At 26.9% G+C, this 19,306-nt stretch overlaps 2 protein-coding genes across 2 annotated transcripts; both read left to right on the top strand.

Annotated features, from left to right (window-relative positions):
- Positions 1-3,781, top strand: LOC100203011 (endoribonuclease YbeY). The gene is made up of 2 exons (XM_065812988.1): positions 1-140; positions 3,230-3,781. Exon 2 carries the CDS (start codon positions 3,237-3,239, stop codon positions 3,714-3,716), a length of 480 nt encoding a protein of 159 aa, XP_065669060.1. The 5' UTR covers positions 1-140; positions 3,230-3,236; the 3' UTR covers positions 3,717-3,781.
- A 208-nt stretch (positions 3,782-3,989) lies between these two features.
- On the top strand, positions 3,990-19,105 carry LOC100213669 (nucleoporin Nup37). The gene is made up of 8 exons (XM_065812987.1): positions 3,990-4,305; positions 5,013-5,085; positions 8,695-8,773; positions 8,929-9,038; positions 16,461-16,648; positions 18,266-18,316; positions 18,396-18,480; positions 18,796-19,105. The coding sequence occupies exons 1-8, from the start codon at positions 4,034-4,036 to the stop codon at positions 18,904-18,906; spliced, it is 969 nt and encodes a 322-aa protein (XP_065669059.1). The 5' UTR covers positions 3,990-4,033; the 3' UTR covers positions 18,907-19,105.
- Positions 19,106-19,306: the final 201 nt, after the last annotated feature.

Raw genomic sequence — 19,306 nt, 5'->3', positions numbered from 1 at the left:
CTAAAACCATCACATTTTTAACTAGCAAAATTAATAGAACTAGCACTTAATGACTTTGGACAGTAGTGGTATAGATCATATTTGACAGATAATCAAAGGGCAGATGGTTTAGTATTTGGTGCTGCATGAAAAAAAGTTTTGTAAGTTAAAATTTTGACTTAAGTATTCCTTTATCAAAGTTTACGGTTTTGAAAGAATCACCACTACTTTAATTTGTTACTTTGTGAAAAATTTGTTACAGTTTTGAAAGAATCACCACCACTTTAATTTGTTACTTTGTGAAAGGAAACATAAAGTGAAAGGGATTTTTTTTTGTTATAAAACGTTATAACCCTAAACTTTATATTAAATCCCTTGATTAAGTATCCCTTAAGATTAGGATATTTTTCTTAAATTTTTTTTTTTTTTTTTGTCAAAATTCAAAATGCCCAGAATATGTAAATGAGAGGTGCTCCAATAAGAATACAGATAGATAAAAAAAATATAAAATTAGTTGTGAATTACATCTTAGATGGAAAAAGTATTTGCAAGTAAGACATCTTGCTTATCAATATGCATGTGAAAACACAAAGAATTTTTTAGCTAAATCGGCAGAATATGAATCAGCAACATAGTTTGTTGCATGGATTCATGAATCATAAATCATAAAGATTTATCAATACGCATTCCCAAAGCAACTAATTTGTCTCATGCTATCTTCATCTTCAATAGACATTTTGTCAGCCACTTTTTTGAGAGTTTAAAAAGTTTATTAAAACAGTAAAATTTTGGTTCTGAGCAAATTTGAAATGTAGATGAGACAGGTATTACTATTGTCCTTAAGCAAAAAAAAAGAAAAAAAGTCTTGCAAAAAGTCTGTCAATTAATTATGTTAACAATTTTTGGGCTATTTTTACCTTCCCCCTTCCCTTTGTCAACAACTTGTCAAACTTTCAGAGGCCCCCCTATAAAATTACATTTACATTGTAATTTTATAGGGGGCCTCAATTTCATGGCTATTTTTACCTCCCCCTCCCCTTAATGTGTGATGTAATTTATGGATGACCCCTAAACCCATTAGTGCTTTGGAATACCAATTACCACCATTTATGAAGTTCAAAAACTGGCAGCAACCAATGGTAGATGGTAGACCACTAGGAACAGCAGGAGCTCTGTACCTTAGTGACTGGATGACTGGTCCAAAATTTCTATTGTTTATGAAATTCTTTATAAATCATGCAATATGCAGCCAAGATTCTCATAGACTTTATTATTTTTAATAATCATGAAATGTACCTAACAATTGAACAATTGATTTTTGTAAAAGTGGTTTATTAAAGATGATTATTATTTTTAAAATTTTTATAATTTCATATTTTATTATGAAATTATAAAAATTTTAAATGGAGAATTAGATTGGCGTAAATTAAAAAATTTTTTTTCGTCAATATTGGGACATATATTAACTCATCCTTTGATTACAAAATCTAGTATTTTATCACAGTAGTTAGGTTCTAGAGACCTTAGAAAAATCTTTCACTTACAAAGACAAATTTAACATCTCTAATACCTGAGTCTGATCTTATTACCTCTCTTAGTAATAAGGCAGAATTATTTACAAAGAATATTTTCTTAATTTATCTTTTGAATATAGGGAGTACTTTCTTCCTGTCATTCCAAAACAAGCAGATTTTGATTGATTGTTAGACATCCAAATCTGCTTTTATTGCTTAAATCCTACTTTTATTGCTACTCTCGAGTCCTCAATACAAGGGGTTGGGTGAGGGTGGCAGAGAACTTTATTAATTTTCAGAAAATTTTCGCTCACAACCCTAAGTTTATTAAGATCCCTTTGTTTAATAATTTTTACTTATCAAAAAAAATTTTATATTTAAAATTTTAAAAAAATTCATTAAAAATTGGCCTTAAAAATTAGAAAATGATTATTTCAGCCACCGATAAAAACAAAATCTTTAAAAATCGTTGACCTAGTAGATCTCAATTTGTAAGTTAGCAAATATTGAGTTGGATTTATGAGTTGAAATTTTTTATAAAAAATACTTATATTGTAAGATGGCATCAAATTGGTTTTCACGAACTGACTGAGATAAATATAGTTTAAAAAAAAAATACTTTAGGCATTGCATTTATTCTTTTGGGCTGAATGCCTTTTGTCATAATGGAATTCTTCTATTTAATTTTATTATTTTGATATTTTCTTAAAATGCATAAAAGAATACCCCCCCCCCCCTTTATTAAATCTGGACTAAAATTACTAACCCCTCCCACCCCTCACCCCCATCCATTTATTAAGGACTCAAGAGTAATGTTATACTTTTTATATTCCTTAAACTACAGTCATAGCATTTCTGCCATAGTCATACAAATACGTTCTCCATAATTTATTTCAATACTCTTTGAACTATTTAACAAATGCTAAGCTGAATCATGTTTTCCTTCTTGCTGAAAATTGACATTTGCATTTCCAATTTTAAAAAAAATCTGGAGATTACTCTGATCCCTGATCTATTTAAAAAATTAGAAAGGCTTTCATTTTTTAAATATTAAATTCTTTAGCAGCCGAGATTAAGCCTCTGATCCATTGTCATAAGGTTGCATCTGTTTTTCTTTGGTTGTTTTCTTTTCTACAAATATTACCATAGTTGTTCCATCAAAGCGAGCTATCATCAATTGTTCCATCAAAAATTATACTCGCATGGCTTGTTATTCAGGAAAGTCTTTTTACTGTTACTGTTCCTTCATGCTCAAATTTTTTTTTCCTTAAACATTGGTGCTTTGGAATTCTCTCGTGTCTTCATGTTTTCCTGACTCATGTAGTTTATGTTCCTAACTGAGTAGTTTTCTGACTCATGTAGTTTATGTTCCTGACTGAGTAGTTTCCTGACTCATGTAGTTTATGTCTTCTGTCAGCTGTTTTCTTGCTCTTTAGCTCTCTTCTTTTCTTTCTGTTCCCAACTTTAGTTTAGATATTGCATGCAGCCTTAAACTCCTAACTTAAATAATGGTTGCGTGCAGCCTTGTTGGAAGTAAATTTAAAAAAATTAGATGTAATACGGAGAACACCAATTTTAAAATTACTCTAATGTAAGTATAAAATAATATAATATACTAAAAATACATTTATAGTGTGTATATTTTAATGAGAGGTATCCATTGTTATATATATAAATGTATATTTTTATAAGAGGTATCCATCGTTATGTAATGTATAAATGTATATTTTTTATAGTTTGAAAATGAGTATTGTTATAAAAAATCTACAGAAAGCTGCTATAATTAACACATGGCAGGTTCGAAAAGATTTAATAACACTTCGAAATATAATGGGTCTTCAATCATTTGATGTTGGTCTATTATTTCTTTCAAAAAACAAAATGCGTGAACTAAATTATGCACATCGAAAAATTGATGAAGCAACAGATATACTTTCTTTTCCATTCCATCAATCTTTAACAAATGCAGATATTTCAAAAATGAATTTAGAAGAAAAGAACTTGGGAGATATATTTTTATGTCCACAGTTAATACGTCGGAAATATGATGTTCATGACTTTGAATTACGTTCAGTGTTTGTCCCTCTTTTAACACATGGTCTTGTTCATTTGTGCGGTTATGCACACGAAACAGAAGAGCAGTATGAATTAATGCATACAAAAGAACTTGAGATTTTAAAAAGATTTGAGAAATATTCTGGCAAACGATTTTTACCATCATAAATACTTAAAAAATAGTTTAGTACCATAGTATAATGTTTAAAATTATAAGATCATATTCATTAATATTTCACTTGTTGTTATTGAAATTTCTTAGTTATATGTTTTTAAATGTGTTTTGAAAATAGTTATAAGAAAAAAATGTCATGATTGCAAGTTTTTTAATCTTATTTGTTACTGTGTATTTTCAAAATTATATTTTATATACAATATATATTTAATATTTTAATATATATTAATGATAATAGTTATATTTTATTTACAAAGTATACAAATTACATTTATCTTGTTGTTCTTCTTTTTTTTTAGAATCAATTTAAATGTCTTTGGAATCATCTTTTTTTGCGGAAATTATCACTAATAAATCTCCAAACAGTGTAGAGTTTTTTCACCAACAAGAATCAGGCCCAGTTCTGCTTGCATACACTTGGGATAACTATGTTACTATTTGTGTTTTACACTTCCCTGAACTTGAGCATGATATATCTGAGTTTACTTATGAAAATCTTACAGATATCGATCATGGTTCATCCGCTACAAAGATAGCATGGAGTCCAAAAACCTCAATGTTGGTGCACCCAGTTGGAATTGTGTATGCTTGAAGAAATATTAAATGATTTAAAAATTTTGATGTTTGGGTGTTTTTACTAGTTCTAGTAAAAAAAAAAAAAAATAGAACTTAAAAAAATACTAAATATATTGGGGCTGCTGGTTTTTAACAGGATGAGTTGCAGAAGGAAAGAATCTGCTAACAAAGCAAATTGTTTTATTTAACTAAAATTAATTTTTATTCATAATGATTAAAAAGAAAAATTTAAAAACATAATTGCATTCAGAAGTCTGGAGTTAAGTAACTATGACCTGATTTTGATTCCTTATTTTTGCTTGTTTTAGTTTTTATTGCTTTGATAAATTCTGGTTTTACCAAAATCTTTTAGCTTTAACTCCAGATTTTTTTATTTTTATTTTTTAGGGGAGGGGGGGGGGCTAAATAGTTGTATTAAAATAATTAATACAACCATTTAGGCCCCAGTTTTCTTGAAAATTTATTTTTACTTATAAAATGCTATTGTATCATCAGAATGGGAACTGAATAATTAAAAAAGAAATTGAAATTCGTACTCTTTAAAAACAATGTAGTAGGTGAAAAAAAAATAGTTTTGCAAATTCATCACATATCTTGTATTCAATTTTGCATTTTTGTAATATTCTTGTGAAACTATGCAGCTGAGTAACTTATGTCTGATACAAATAATATCTAATACAATTTTTAAGTACTATTGGGATTTTTTTTTTTAGGTTTGCTACTATTGGCTTAGATTGTAGTTTAAAGTATTACCAAGTCAATAATAAAATGGAAGTATCTGCTAAGGTAATATCTTAAATAGTTGACAGAAAGGGTTTTATGTTTTCATTGTTGTTTTTATTAATTTTTTTATTTATTGTTTCTATATGTGTTAGTATAGTTACAAATTTCCACTGTTAAAATTTAATGACTAATAAGTGTCAAAGTTTGTTTTGAAAGTCATAGTGTCAAAGTTTGTTTTGAAAGTTTTTAAAGCAACTGGTAAAAAAAGACTTAAAGCATGTTTATTTAGATTTTCTTGAAATTAACTATGTGACTTTTAAAGATCTAAAGCAAAAAAAGCAACAAATTACACACAAATGTATAGATTTTTAGCAGGCTTCAGTTTTGGGTCTAAAACATATTAATGATCAAGCATAAGCCCAAATCTAAATTATTTCTGTAAAAAAAAGATGCAATTGCAAATTTAAGTCTTTTTGCCTGAAGACTAATATTTACAATTGCAAATAAGTAAAAAAGAAAGTTGAATTTGCATAAAATGCTTATCCAAAAATGTATTTTATAAATGCATTGCCTATCCAAAGAGAAACCTTATAGAAATTATATGAATTTAACTAAGGGAAAGTGGTAAAAAATATTTTACCAATCAGGGTTGTTTTGATTTAAATTTTTGATCTAAATCATAATTTAAATCAGACAAATAAAATTTATGATTTAAATTGAATTTTTTGATTTTAGTTCTTTTTAACGATTATTTATTGACTTAATCTACTATGCTCTAGCTAAAAACAAAAGCTAATCAAATGCTCTAGCTAAAAACAACTTCTATTATATAAATTAGTATTAGCATATAGTCATATTATAGTTGTTATATATATATATATATATATATATATATATATATATATATATATATATATATATATATATATATATATATTATTCATATAATTTATTATATTGATTTTTAAATTTATTGTAAGAATTTTTTTTAAGTAGCTATTTAAATAAAAATTTTGTTTCATATTTTAACCTATCGACTAGCTACATTTTTGTTGCTAATTATTTAATAGATTTAAATATATTCCTTTCACATAGGAATAATTATAATTATTATATTCAAGTTTATTTTTTTCAAAAAATTTAATAAAATAAGTTGTTTTTTTATAATTGCTATTTACTTTTTAGTTGAAAATAAATACAATATAGCTTAAGATAAAAATAATATTTGGTGCTATTCGAATAAGAGATGCAGGTAGGAGAAGAAATACTAGCAAAGTTTGAGAGAAAAGGTAATAAAGCAAAGACTGTGGTGTGCAAATGCAATGTTTAGTAGCAAGAAATAAGAAACCACAAAACTGTTGATAATATTATGAAAGATGTTAAAGATGATAAGAACATTAGTTTTCATCAAGACACTGTAGGAAACATCAATCAGACAACTAGCACAAACTAGTAAATCTTCTGTTGAAAAATGTGAATCTAGTCAATCTACTGTAGATAAAGCACATTTTTTGGGTTTATATAAGAAGATATTGACAATAACAAGCAGTGGCAAGATGGCGTCAATTAAATTGGATTCATACCTTATTAAAACCACTAGATCTGAACAAAAAGCACTCAATGAGCAGATAACAAAAATAATTTATTACTAACTTTTCAAAATAGTTGACCATTCAGAGTTTATCAAATGATCCGTTTCATTTGTTAAGGATATAACCCTTGTAATAGAATTATTATTGGTAGAAAAGATTACCAAGATTTGGCAAATCCAAATATCAAGGATCTGCTGCAACATGCAAAGCAAATGGGGGATTACGACTGAAAATTTCCCAAGATGTCAGATGGACATCATACCTAATACACTTGTTGTTGTTATTAACAGTTTGTGAAGAAAACAGAGTGATAATTCATAAAATTATTACAAATGTTGTAAATTAATCTTGGTTTAATGGGATGTGCAGAAGAACTGTTAAAAATGCTTCAACCAATCACAAGGATTTTTTTTTTTTAATTCACCTCCCCAAGGCCAAGAAGGCCACTACAGATGAGGAGGCTACTTGTGTTTATAACCCTCTCTCAACTCTATAACTCCGAAACACGAACCTTGACGAACAAGGCCGCTGTGCAGAGAAACATGTTGAGAAACAAGAAATACATCAACCGAAATATGCGAGGAGCGTATATATATATATTGACTAAACAGGTAGAATATGCCAGGAGTGCTGCTACATAGATTCTGAGTTTTGGCCAGGGCAGGCAATCTTTTTATGAAAAGAAATAACATTTGCTGGTCTTTTTTAGAAAAACCTTTTGCCAACAAAATTGGGTAAAACTTTAGTCCAATATATATATATATATATATATATATATATATATATATATATATATATATATATATATATATATATATATATATATATATATATATATATATAGATCTATAGTTTGTTGTCTTTGGGAAGAGCGGAAGGAAAAAAGTGATTCTTACGCCAACACATACGTCACTTTTAATTACTTTTGACTTTCGTCCAACATTTTTGTGTTGGACGAAAGTCAAAATCATTAATTTAATTAAAAATTAATCGTTATATAAAAAAACCACAAAAACGCAAATATAATTAACCAGAATGTTTTTAAAAATATTCTGGATGTTTTAAAAACATTCTGAATGTTTTTTAAATATTCTGAATGTTTTTAAAACATTCTGCATGTTTTTAAAACATTCTGAATGTTTTTAAAACATTCTGAATGTTTTTAAAACATTCTGAATGTTTTTAAAACATTCTGAATGTTTTTAAAACATTCTGAATGTTTTTAAAACATTCTGAATGTTTTTAAAACATTCTGAATGTTTTTAAAACATTCTGAATGTTTTTAAAACATTCTGAATGTTTTTAAAACATTCTGAATGTTTTTAACAATATAAACAATGTTTTTTTTTTTTTTTTTTAATAAAATGTTTTTATTTTTATTTTTTTTACTGTAAATCATGCGCGGAGTGTTGCTACATCGACTATCTTATAGCCTGACTCGCAAGGGAGTGCTGCTACATCGACTGACAAATAGCCTGACTCGCAAGGGAGTGCTGCTACATCGACTGACAAATAGCCTGACCCGCAAGGGAGTGCTGCTACATCGAATGAGGGTTTGGTTGGGGCAGGTAGTCTATCATTAATAAAAAAAAAAAATTCCTCTCTTGCATTTTAATTTTTACTTTTTGTCAACAAAATATGGAAAAAACTTTCGGACAACATCTAAGGGTTCTATATATATATATATAGATATATATATATATATATATGTATATATATATATATATATATAGATATATATATATATATATATATATATATATATATATATATATATATATATATATATATATATATATATATATATATGTATATATATATATATATATGTATATATATATATATATATGTATATATATATATATGTATATATATATATGTATATATATATGTATATATGTATATACATATATATATGTATATATATATATATATATATATGTATATATATATATATATGTATATATATATATATGTATATATATATATGTATATATGTATATATGTGTATATATATATGTGAATTTTTTTTTTACTTATTTCAAGAATTGGTTTTCATGATCCTTTTTACATAATTAAGCTTTTAGGGAGCCATAGAAGTTTCATTAATGATTGCTCATTTGAACCATCAAAAGGAAGAGAAGTTGCAAGTGTTGGAGGTTTGTTGGTAATTTTTATTTGACAAAATAATTTGTATATAAATGTCATTTACAAATAAAGCTTCATCAAATATAGATGCATAATAAATATATTTTTATATATTTTCTTATATTCTACATATTTGATAAATTGTAAAAAAGTTTTTGTTTAACAGATGATAAAAAATGTAGAATCTGGGATTCAGATACATGTGAAGAGATTATGTGTTTACCATTGACAAGTGCTGGAAAAAGTGTTAAGTGGAACATAAATGATAATGGTAAGGTAAGCAAGTAATAATGAATAAATAAGTATAGACATAGTAGTAGTAGTATCATGAGCTGCAACACATTTAAACAATAGATTAAATAGTGCAGAGCGCATTAACAGTAGATGATGCTGTGTCAGTTTAGTCTACTAATTGTCAAAAATATCTAGCGATATCCTAAATGGTTTCACATCTTTTGCCTTTGCTCTCAATTCATGTTCCATTTTGAAGCAATACTATTTGTGAAAAAATAATATTAAGGGTGACAGTTTCTTGATATTTCCCATCTAAGTTGTGAGTAAGTTTGATTTACACGCTGAAATACTTATTAATGGATTGAACCATTGTATGTTATCAATGCTATGCACCATTTTGTATTGCTGAATCATATCGCCACATTCATGTCTAAGGTCTAATTGAGTGGCGTTAAAAAATTTGCATCTAAGTTTCCAAACTAATCTTTTGATTGTGTTAAGTTGATTCAAGAATATTTTTTTTTTGGAAGTAAGAGTTCCATGCTTGCACAGTAAATTCTAGGTGTGGGCTTACATAGCAAGTACATAATTTCTTCCGTACATATCCTGGCTTTGTTTGGCTTATGAGGCAGCTTTACATGTTTGTGTAGAGGATTTAAGATTTTTACATATTAAAACATCAAGATTTTGTTCACTGGTAGTTTTTTTGCAAGATGGAATATGAAGAATAAGAAATTGCGATTCGAATTGTCATTAATTAATAAGATAAAAAACGAACCTAAAAACTTCTTTTCGTATGTTAAATTAAAACTAAAATTAAACTTGATTGTCAATTCAATACAAGACAAACACTGCAATTTAATCACCAACAAAACCGCCATAGCTAATATATTTAACTAACACTTTCAATCAGTCTTCACAAATAATATAAATAATGAGCTTCCTGAATTTGAGAACCTTTCCTTAAGTCGAGCAAACAATAACGCAAATCTTCTTTTTTGTGAAACCACAATATTACAGAAACTAGAAAAGTTAAATATTCACAAATCAATTGGAATTGATGGTGTAAGTCCATATGTTCTAAAAAAAGTGCAGCGTCGTTTTGTATTCCATTAAAAATAATTTTCATGGAAAGTTTTAATACAAGTTCATTACCAAGACAATAGAGTCAGACAAACGTTACGCCACTACACAAAAGCGGTAGTTGACTTACTGCAAGTAATTACAGGCCAATTTTGCTCACATCAGTCATAAGTATGCACAAAACAGCTCTTTTTTTTGTGAAACAGCTCTTTTTTGGCACAAAACCAACAACATGGTTTTGTGCCAAAGAAGAGCTGTTTCACAAATTTGCTAGAGTGTCAAGATTTTGTTAGTACAGTTTTAAATATCAAACATCTAGTCAACGTCCTATTTACTGATTTTGCGAAAGCATTCGACACTGTATCTCATGAATACATTATCCATAAAACTAAATTGTATGGTTTTAATTTGCTGCATGGATAAAATCTTTCTTAAGTAACAGACAACAACGAATTGTAATTGGTGAAAACCAGTCTGACTGGAGTCCAATCAAAAGTAGTGTAATACAAGGTCAGTGGTGTAAGATTATGATCATGACATAAGAATTCCAATTGAAGATTCAGATTCAGAAAAAGATCTAGGCATTATGACATCTACTGATGGAAAATACATCAAACAAATCAATTACCGCGCCAACAGAGCTCACAGAATGCTAGGTTTAATTAAACACACTTTTGAATTCTACACCACTGCAATTGCTAAAATGTCGTATAAAGCCTTTGTTCAACGGCTTCTAGAATATGCAGCACCAATCTGGAATCCATCAAAGAAATACAATATAGCAGCTCTTGAAAAAGTTCAAATAAGAGCAACTGGAACAAAAAGCCTCTCACATCTAAGTTATGAATCAGAATTAAAAAGGTTTAATATTACAGCGCTAGAAATACAAGTATAGTAGTCAGCTTGTCAACTTGTCAAGTTGTCAACTTGTCAGCTAAAGCTTGGTTTCCAATAGTTGTAGAAATGTCATACAACAGTTGTACAACATTAATGTCTTTTTAATGGAAACATTTTTTTGCATAAGTTGCACAACTTAACGTTGGTTGTACAACAAAATTTATGTTGTAAAACAAAGGTTGCGGAAATAGAATCAAATCAATTTCGGCAACAATTGTTGTACAACAAAAATGTACTACTGTTGCACAACATTTCTACAACTATTGGAAACCAAGCTTAAGAGGAGATTTAATCGAGTGCTTCAAAATTGTCCAGGGTTTCATACAAGTTAAGTGGTGTATAACTACATCAAAAATAATAATAAAACCTGATGAGTTAATGGAGCAATCTGCATACAGAAGAAATCCCATTCAATTCAAAATGGAATTAATAAAAGTATGTTGTTCATTAAGAGAGAATTTCATTCTTAATAGAATAACCGCCCCCTATAACATTTTAAAGTTGCGTTATGTCTAAATCAGTTACAATTGGTAACAAAGTTACATTCTTTAATATTTAATTAAATATTAAGTAAATAAACTTGATAATGCAGTATATGTTTGTTTATCATTGCCATATTGCTAAATACTATCTTTTATTTTATTTTTATTGTAAAATAGCTTTGTCTCAATTGGTTACTTTGTCACGAAAAAAAAATTATCTCAAAAATAATCACGTGAGCATGCGTAATTTTACTTTGTACAAATTAAATATTTAACAAATTAATTAAAATACGCATACACGTGATTTTTTTTCCCTTCCCTTTCCCGTTCCACTGAAAAAATGGATGAGTAGAAACTCACTTTTATACTTTGAAATGTAATAAGTACCACAGATTGCTTAAGTATCGAAAATTATTTTTAACTTTTTTTTAAGTTTTTTGTTACGTTACTTTTAAAGCTTTAAAAGTTTTATTTACCTTTAAAAAGTGTTTTTTTAAAAGTAATTAGTTTTTAAAAAATACTTATATATAAATATATATATTATATAAATAGTTTTGACAAACATGTTATTGCGTTTTCAAAAATCAAATACATAAATAATATTGTCAATAAAACAATTTTATTAAATATCATAATTCATGAGTTATGGGATTTAACAATGTGTTTGTCAAGACATTTGTAACAAAATTTTTTTTTTAAAAACTGCTAATTATCATCGTTTATTTTTCTAATTTGTCACAAAAAAAAAGAAGAAAAAAAAATTAAATTCGCAAAGTTACATATCAATTATTTTATTTAAACTTACAAAAGTGCAATTTTAAAAAAGTGTAAACTGAAATGTAACTTAATGTTTAAAAAAATCTATATTTGAGACGTATTTTAACTATGTCTCATCTAGATTTTGTTACTTTACATTATGTTTTTTTGGATCAATAATACAAGCGTAATACTTTACGAGTTTTTATAAACCCACAAACAAAAATGTATATAAGATATCAACTTTTATTATGAGAAAAAGTCATTATCAAATACATTAGGTGGCTTAAGCCAATTATATGTATAGTTAGCACAATCTAACATCCAGTGCAACATCTGTCCAATCTATAATTCCTAATAGACTTCTCTTTTTCACTACTTAAGGCCTTTTATCTGTATTTCTCTCACTATTTATATATATGTATATTTATATATATATATATATATATATATATATATATATATATATATATATATAATTTCAATTTTAAAAAATATACAAAAAAAACAACATTTAATTAGAAAGATGCCATAAGTTACAATGTTACGTCTCATTAGGTCAAAATGTTACGTTTTGTTATTTAATATGTTATGTCTTGGTTATGTAAAAATAACGGACATTTTGCACGTAACTTAACGAATCTCGTTTATTTTGCACGTAACATAACAAATCTCGTTATAATACGTAAAGTAACCTAAAAATGTTATAGGGGCACTGTATGGTATTGTCTTCCTCTGTCTATCGTGTTATCTACATCAGTGAAAACATTCAAAAAATGATTGGACGAATATATTGAAAGCGAATATAAAGTCACCGGCTGATATAGAGTGTGCTTATTACACTCTCTCGTTTAACATTATAAACATTTAAATTATTTTGATAGTTATTTTGTTAAATTTCAGCAATAAAAGTTATTATTATTATTATATCAGTGTTGCAGTCATTAAGTATTGTCAGACATCTAAATTTATTGTTACAAGTAGGTTAGTATTGTCTCTATATATTATTACAAGTAGTTTAGTATTGTCTGCATACATTTTGGGTTGAATACTTGAATTATGGTTTTAACTTATATAAATTGAAAAGTTGTTAAACCAGCAAACAAACAAAAAAGAAAATTAAAAAAAAAGTGTTATTGAAGTTTGGTGGTAGTATTTTTATTTATTAAGTCAAGTTAAAAAATGTCGAAAATATAATGTTGAGTGATAATAAAAGTTTTAGTTTAGTTGTTAAAAAAGTAATTAAAATTCCTTGCATACTTCATCAAGAAAAAGATGTTATTGATATTGACAAACTACGTAATTTTACTAAAAACACGCTTTTGAAAATAAAGAATGCTAGGTAAGTCATTTATTTAATGTGCAGTTTAATTTATCTCTCTATAAAACTTTTAAAACAATCTGTGAAGTATTGGTAGGGATGGGGTGGAGAAGGAGTAGGATTTAGGGTATGCATCCCAGCCTTCACTAGAATATAGAAATCTCTAAGTTTTTAAGAAACAGATTACCTTTTTTTTATTTAAGTAGATCAGAAATGCTGCGGGGGAATAAAAAGTGATAGTACTCACAAGTCATACTGTATGTTTCAAAATGTATCCCAACTTTGCAAAATGACTTGGGAATCACAACTAAAAAACAATCACTAAAAAATCTAAAGCCATCAAGAAAAGATTTCAATAATGGATATGTAGAGAGCATTGATACTAATCAACTTTTTTTAGTTGCAATAAAATCATTGGTGGATCAAGAGCACTCTGAGAACTTTATTTCACAGGTTCCTCAAAGTGCTGCACATTTTTGATGGTATGGTGGCTCTGCATCAGCATGCCAGCATAAAGCTCAAAACTTTTGGAGATGTTTCAGAATTTATTTTAAATTTAATTGTAAAAAGTTCCACAATATATTTTGTGACTGACCAATACTAGGTTCAATAAAATAATTTGAAAAAGTAAATCAAAATCTCAAAGAAGTAAATCAGGATCTCTACATCTTAAGATTCAGCAGAATGTACAAGCAATTGCAAAAATATATGCAAGATGCAGACAACAAGGCCGAATTTATTTTATTTCTACTAAATGATTGGTCACATATGGAAAGGTTTGCATTAAAACTCACTGAATATATTCTCTTTGTAAACTTGCAGTTTTATATAAATTGACATGTGATGTTGGCGGTTAGGTTAGCTAATAATTTAATTTTTCTTTATCTTTGTCGATCTAAACATCTTTTATATAATTCTTGTCTTTAGTAATCACTAAATATAATAAATAATTCCTTGTAGGAGTTATTTCTGTTTTTGTAGCTAATCTTATAAATATACATTATACATAAAGGTTTCCAGCGAGAAAGTTGATTTGCACACAAATCAAGAAGAGGCTGATATAAAAGTATTCTTGTGCTCTAAGTACACTGAGTCTGAAGAGACAAGTCAGTTTTTTCCAAGGTTGGTGACACTTTTACCTTTTATGTAACCCATTTCAAGTATATTGAGTAGTTTATATGCTAATTATATGGGTTGAAATGCAATAATACGAACAAAGAAAGATACAACAAGTTAAATACTAAGCAAAGGAGCTCCGGAATCCCAAAAGCACTTAGGGTGCTCCTATATCTCATTGTTAGAGAGTTTCATATGTAACAGCAATTGGAATCAAATCCAATATTCCAAAATGGTCATTGGAATCAAATCCAATATTCCAAAACCTCGTGGCCATGGATGAAAAGAAATTGACCACCAACTTGAGCCCATTCCACCTGCTGAATTTCAGCTTGTGTTTATATGGAAAAAAACATCTTTCTCAAGTGGAACCTTTTTAAGGTTATGTGACGTTTGTTTACAAATAATAATTCACATCAATTTTTAAATTGAAAGCTAAAAATAAATGTTTAATAAAAACTATTTCGAGTTACAAAATATTATTTGATAACTTTTAACTTTTACTATATGCATATAAAAAGTTTGATATTATTGTGTGTTTTACGAAATAAATATAAATAGTTTATAATTTAGTAATGAAAAAAAATTTTTTGCCTTAAAAAACTTTAAGACAAGTGTTAAAGTTTCATAAACATACATACTCAAACAACTTAAATTTTAAAATCATTATTTTTTTGTATTTTTCTATTTAAATTTTGTAACAAAGCTGTCCAGCCTACCCAGGATGGTTTTCAGCTTGTGTTTATATGAAGAATTTTCACCCTGCCTAAATGGTAGTTGGTGGGGTAAATAATTTTACATATAAACACAATGTTAAAATTATATGAGTTTTAAAGGAGAGGTGAGATCTCTGTAGTTTTTCTATCCCAGTTAGACAGGATGATTTTTATCCATTTGCCATATGAACACCCCCTAAGAAAAGACTTTTGTAATTAAAATTTGAACAAAGAAGTTTGATACTTTTTAAATTGTTATAAAATGCATCACAAATTTAATCAAACACAGTTTTATTACTGTTTATTAAAAAAAGATTTAATTTGAGTTTTAAATAAGCGTGTATCTTTTTTTTATGTTTGATTAAGTCATATTTTAGATACTAAATTAAAGACACAACAATAAAATATTGTGTGTTAAAAAGGATATTTTATTTTAAAAAAGTTTTAATTAAAAATATAAAATTTAAATAGCTTTTTAAAAACTGCTAAATCTCTTTAGTTCTTTGTTGTTATTTTTTACGGTTTTTTTAATATGCTTTTTTAATGAAATTCTTGCACTAGTTATTTGAACTTATTGAATTATTATATTTTTAAAAATAATTGTCAAAAAAAATCTTTAATAACAAACTTTTTACCCTAAAGACGCTAACAAAAACCTAAAATGAGTAAACTTTTATTTTTTATTTTTTTGTTATTTTATTTGTGTTTTGTGCATCTAAGTAATGCTTATTAAAGTGATATTTTAAATTGTTGTTTTTTTACTTTTGTTCATGTAAGTAAAATATGACTCAACCTTAAAAGCATAAATATTTGCTGTTTAAAAAAAAAAAATTGTATATTTGCACAAGCTTTAATTCCCCCATGTAGACTGACTTACTCAGGTGTAAAGGCGGGCGTCGGCAGTTGCCTGCCATTACTGCTGAGGCCTATATATATATATATATATATATATATATATATATATATATATATATATATATATATATATATATATATATATATAAAATAAAATGTTTTTATTAAATTTTATTTTGTTGCTATTTTATGTTACTGTTTTTATATATTTTTTATTTTAATGTTATTTTTGCTGTAGTTACTAGTAGGAGAACAAAATGGTACCATACGTTTATATGATGTTTTCAGTTACTTGCCGTTGTTTACATTAAGTTGTCTAAATGCTTCTTCTGTTCTTACTTCCGTTGACTGGTCATTACTTGACCCTCAAAAAATTGGCTGTGTTGCTGGAAAGTACTGGTATATTTGGGATGTTTCAAAAGGAAGGTACAAAAGTTTTTAAAAAAAGACAGTTCAATAAAAATATACTTTTGATAAATAACCTGTTGCATAAAAATTAGCACAAATAATAATAACAATTGATGAAAAATATAAGGTTCCTTTTTAATAACTTTGCCATAATTCTCACTTATGACACTATTTGTTTTTTTAATGAAAAACCTCTTTCCTTTCATTAACAAACAGCCATTAACTTAAGTTAATACTTCTTAATACACTATAATCTGACCTTATATGGAGTATTAGCTTTATCATTGCTAAATTTAAAAAAGTATTAAAATTAATTAAACTGTACAATAGCAGTTTATTTATTTTTAGTGTAATTAACAAAGACATGTCTAAGATTCTGTCTCGCGCAGATTCGAGCTTATGACTTCTCCCAAAATTAAAACAACCGTTTACCAAATTAATCCTGGGATGTTAGGTACTTAAATCACTTAGGATTCAGTTTCTAAAGTTATATCTCACTTATAATCTTCTACAGCTTGTGTTCCAGACAAACTTGTTTTTTGACCTGCAGTATAAAAAAAAAACTCTGCAGTTGTTTTTCTGCATAAATAGTAGCAGATCTTTAATTTTAAATTAGTACATTAGTTCATTTTTCAATGAATCTAAATTGGTACAGTTATTATTACGTTACATTTAAATTTGGTATAAACAGTCTTCGATAGAAAAATAATTAACTGACTGATGCAAAATCATTTCAATTTTGTAATGTATTTACCTCTAACCCTAAAGAGATAAATGACATAGATTTAGTGAATAAATAATAATGATAATAAGAAAGCCCTAAATCTTATTTTTTAATTTTTTAATAAGGTTATTCAAGTTGATATTGCAGGTTATAAAGTAGAAAACCAGACTTTTGAAGCCAGAACTATGGAAAAGTTTAATGTACTGATACTGCTAAAATTATTGGTACAAAATATGTTTGGTATAAAAAATAACAAAGTATGTTTGCTATGTATTTTGGCCACAAAGTATTCATGAAATATTACCAAATAGTGGGTTCATTTTAAAGCAGTTTGATTTGCCTATAACAAAATCCAAATTTGAGTGACTTCTCATTCAGCAAAGTTGCTTTTTACTGTAAATGTTCTTTCATATTCAAAAAACTTTTATTTGTTTTTTTTTTCGCATCAATTTTTTTAGAAATCTCTCTTGTCATATTTCTGATTGACACAATTATCAGATTTTAAAGTCTTAAATGATGTCTTAAAAAATAGTCTTAAATGATGTTAAAAAATTTTAGTTGCACAAACAAACTATCATACCTTAATTCAGCAAATTCTTGCCCGAATAGTCGTTCTTTTAAGTTACATAAGTACAGCACATTGCACTGGTTGTCCTTTAAAAACCTTTACTCATTTTTTTTTTTCGCAAAAAGAATTCACTTTTATCATTTTGTTTTCTTGTTTAAATAGTTTTCAAATCTTTTTATCGTTTATCAACTGCTTTTTTTTCTTTAATTGTCTCTCTCAGTAAATTCGGTAACTTAATTTTGTATCTAAAAAATATTTGCTGTCAAAATTGTTTCAGTCCCTTTCATAATTTATTTTAACACTCAAAAATACGTAGTTTTATATATATATATAATTCTTTTAGCATACCTGAGTCATCAGGGGTTGCACATTCTGATTCGGCACATGAATTTAGGTATTTATTAAATAATATAATCCTATTTTAAGTTTTTTTTTTTTTTTAACAGTGTTTTTGTAAAAAAGTTTTTTTATAGATTTAGTAACATTGATGCTAGAATATATTCAACAAGAGGAAGACCTGAGAATGAATTTAAAGTTTATTTTTCACACAAAGACAAGGTATATATCTATATATATAGTAGTGTTAGTAGATTTTTTGTTATGGTTATCATTAGTACTAAAGTTCATTTAAGATTGAGTCTAATTGATTTAAGATTCAGCCTTTTTTACTTGAATGAATTCTTTCATTCTTAATGTGTTTCAAAAAATCTTTTGCCCAAAATTGTGGTTTTCGTCACTAATCAGAACTTAGCAGATATTTCATTTTATATCTACATGCTTTAATAAATATATCTTATTAAAATTAATTTTAAAGAATATTTTAAGTTATTTAATTTTTTATTTGGTTTTTTATTTTTGTTGGGTTTTTTCTAGATACCAGTATCCACTTTAACAAAGATTGGTAATGGTTTATCCTGGCATAATTTATTACCAATGGTAGCTATTGGGGCTAATAGAAAAGTCGCGCTCTATAGTTTGCAGTAAATGTTTTAGCACTGATAAACTATCGTACAAAAGTGCTTTGTCTTTCATTCAAATATCTTAAAAAATAAATTTTAAATTTATTAAGCTCATTTAAGTTGTTTAGTGGAGACGTTCAATTCCAAAGTTAGAGAATTATTGGCGTGAATTTTTACGAATGTAAATGTCTTTAAATGAATAAAAATACAATTTTATTAAAGAATTTTTGCGTTTTTATCTTATACTTTTTTATTAATTATATTTTTATTTGTCAATTTCTTTTACCATTTTTGCATAGTTAAATGACAAAATATACAAAAATTTGTAAATACGTACCAGTTGCAGCAAATAACTAAACGAAACTTCTACAGGTGCATAAAAAGAACAGCATTGTTGCAACACAGCTGCAAATAATTGATTGTAC

The sequence above is a fragment of the Hydra vulgaris genome, chromosome 12 (assembly GCF_038396675.1).
Source record: "Hydra vulgaris chromosome 12, alternate assembly HydraT2T_AEP".
Taxonomy (NCBI): Eukaryota; Metazoa; Cnidaria; class Hydrozoa; order Anthoathecata; family Hydridae; genus Hydra; species Hydra vulgaris.
This window is presented reverse-complemented; position numbering and strand designations above follow the sequence as displayed.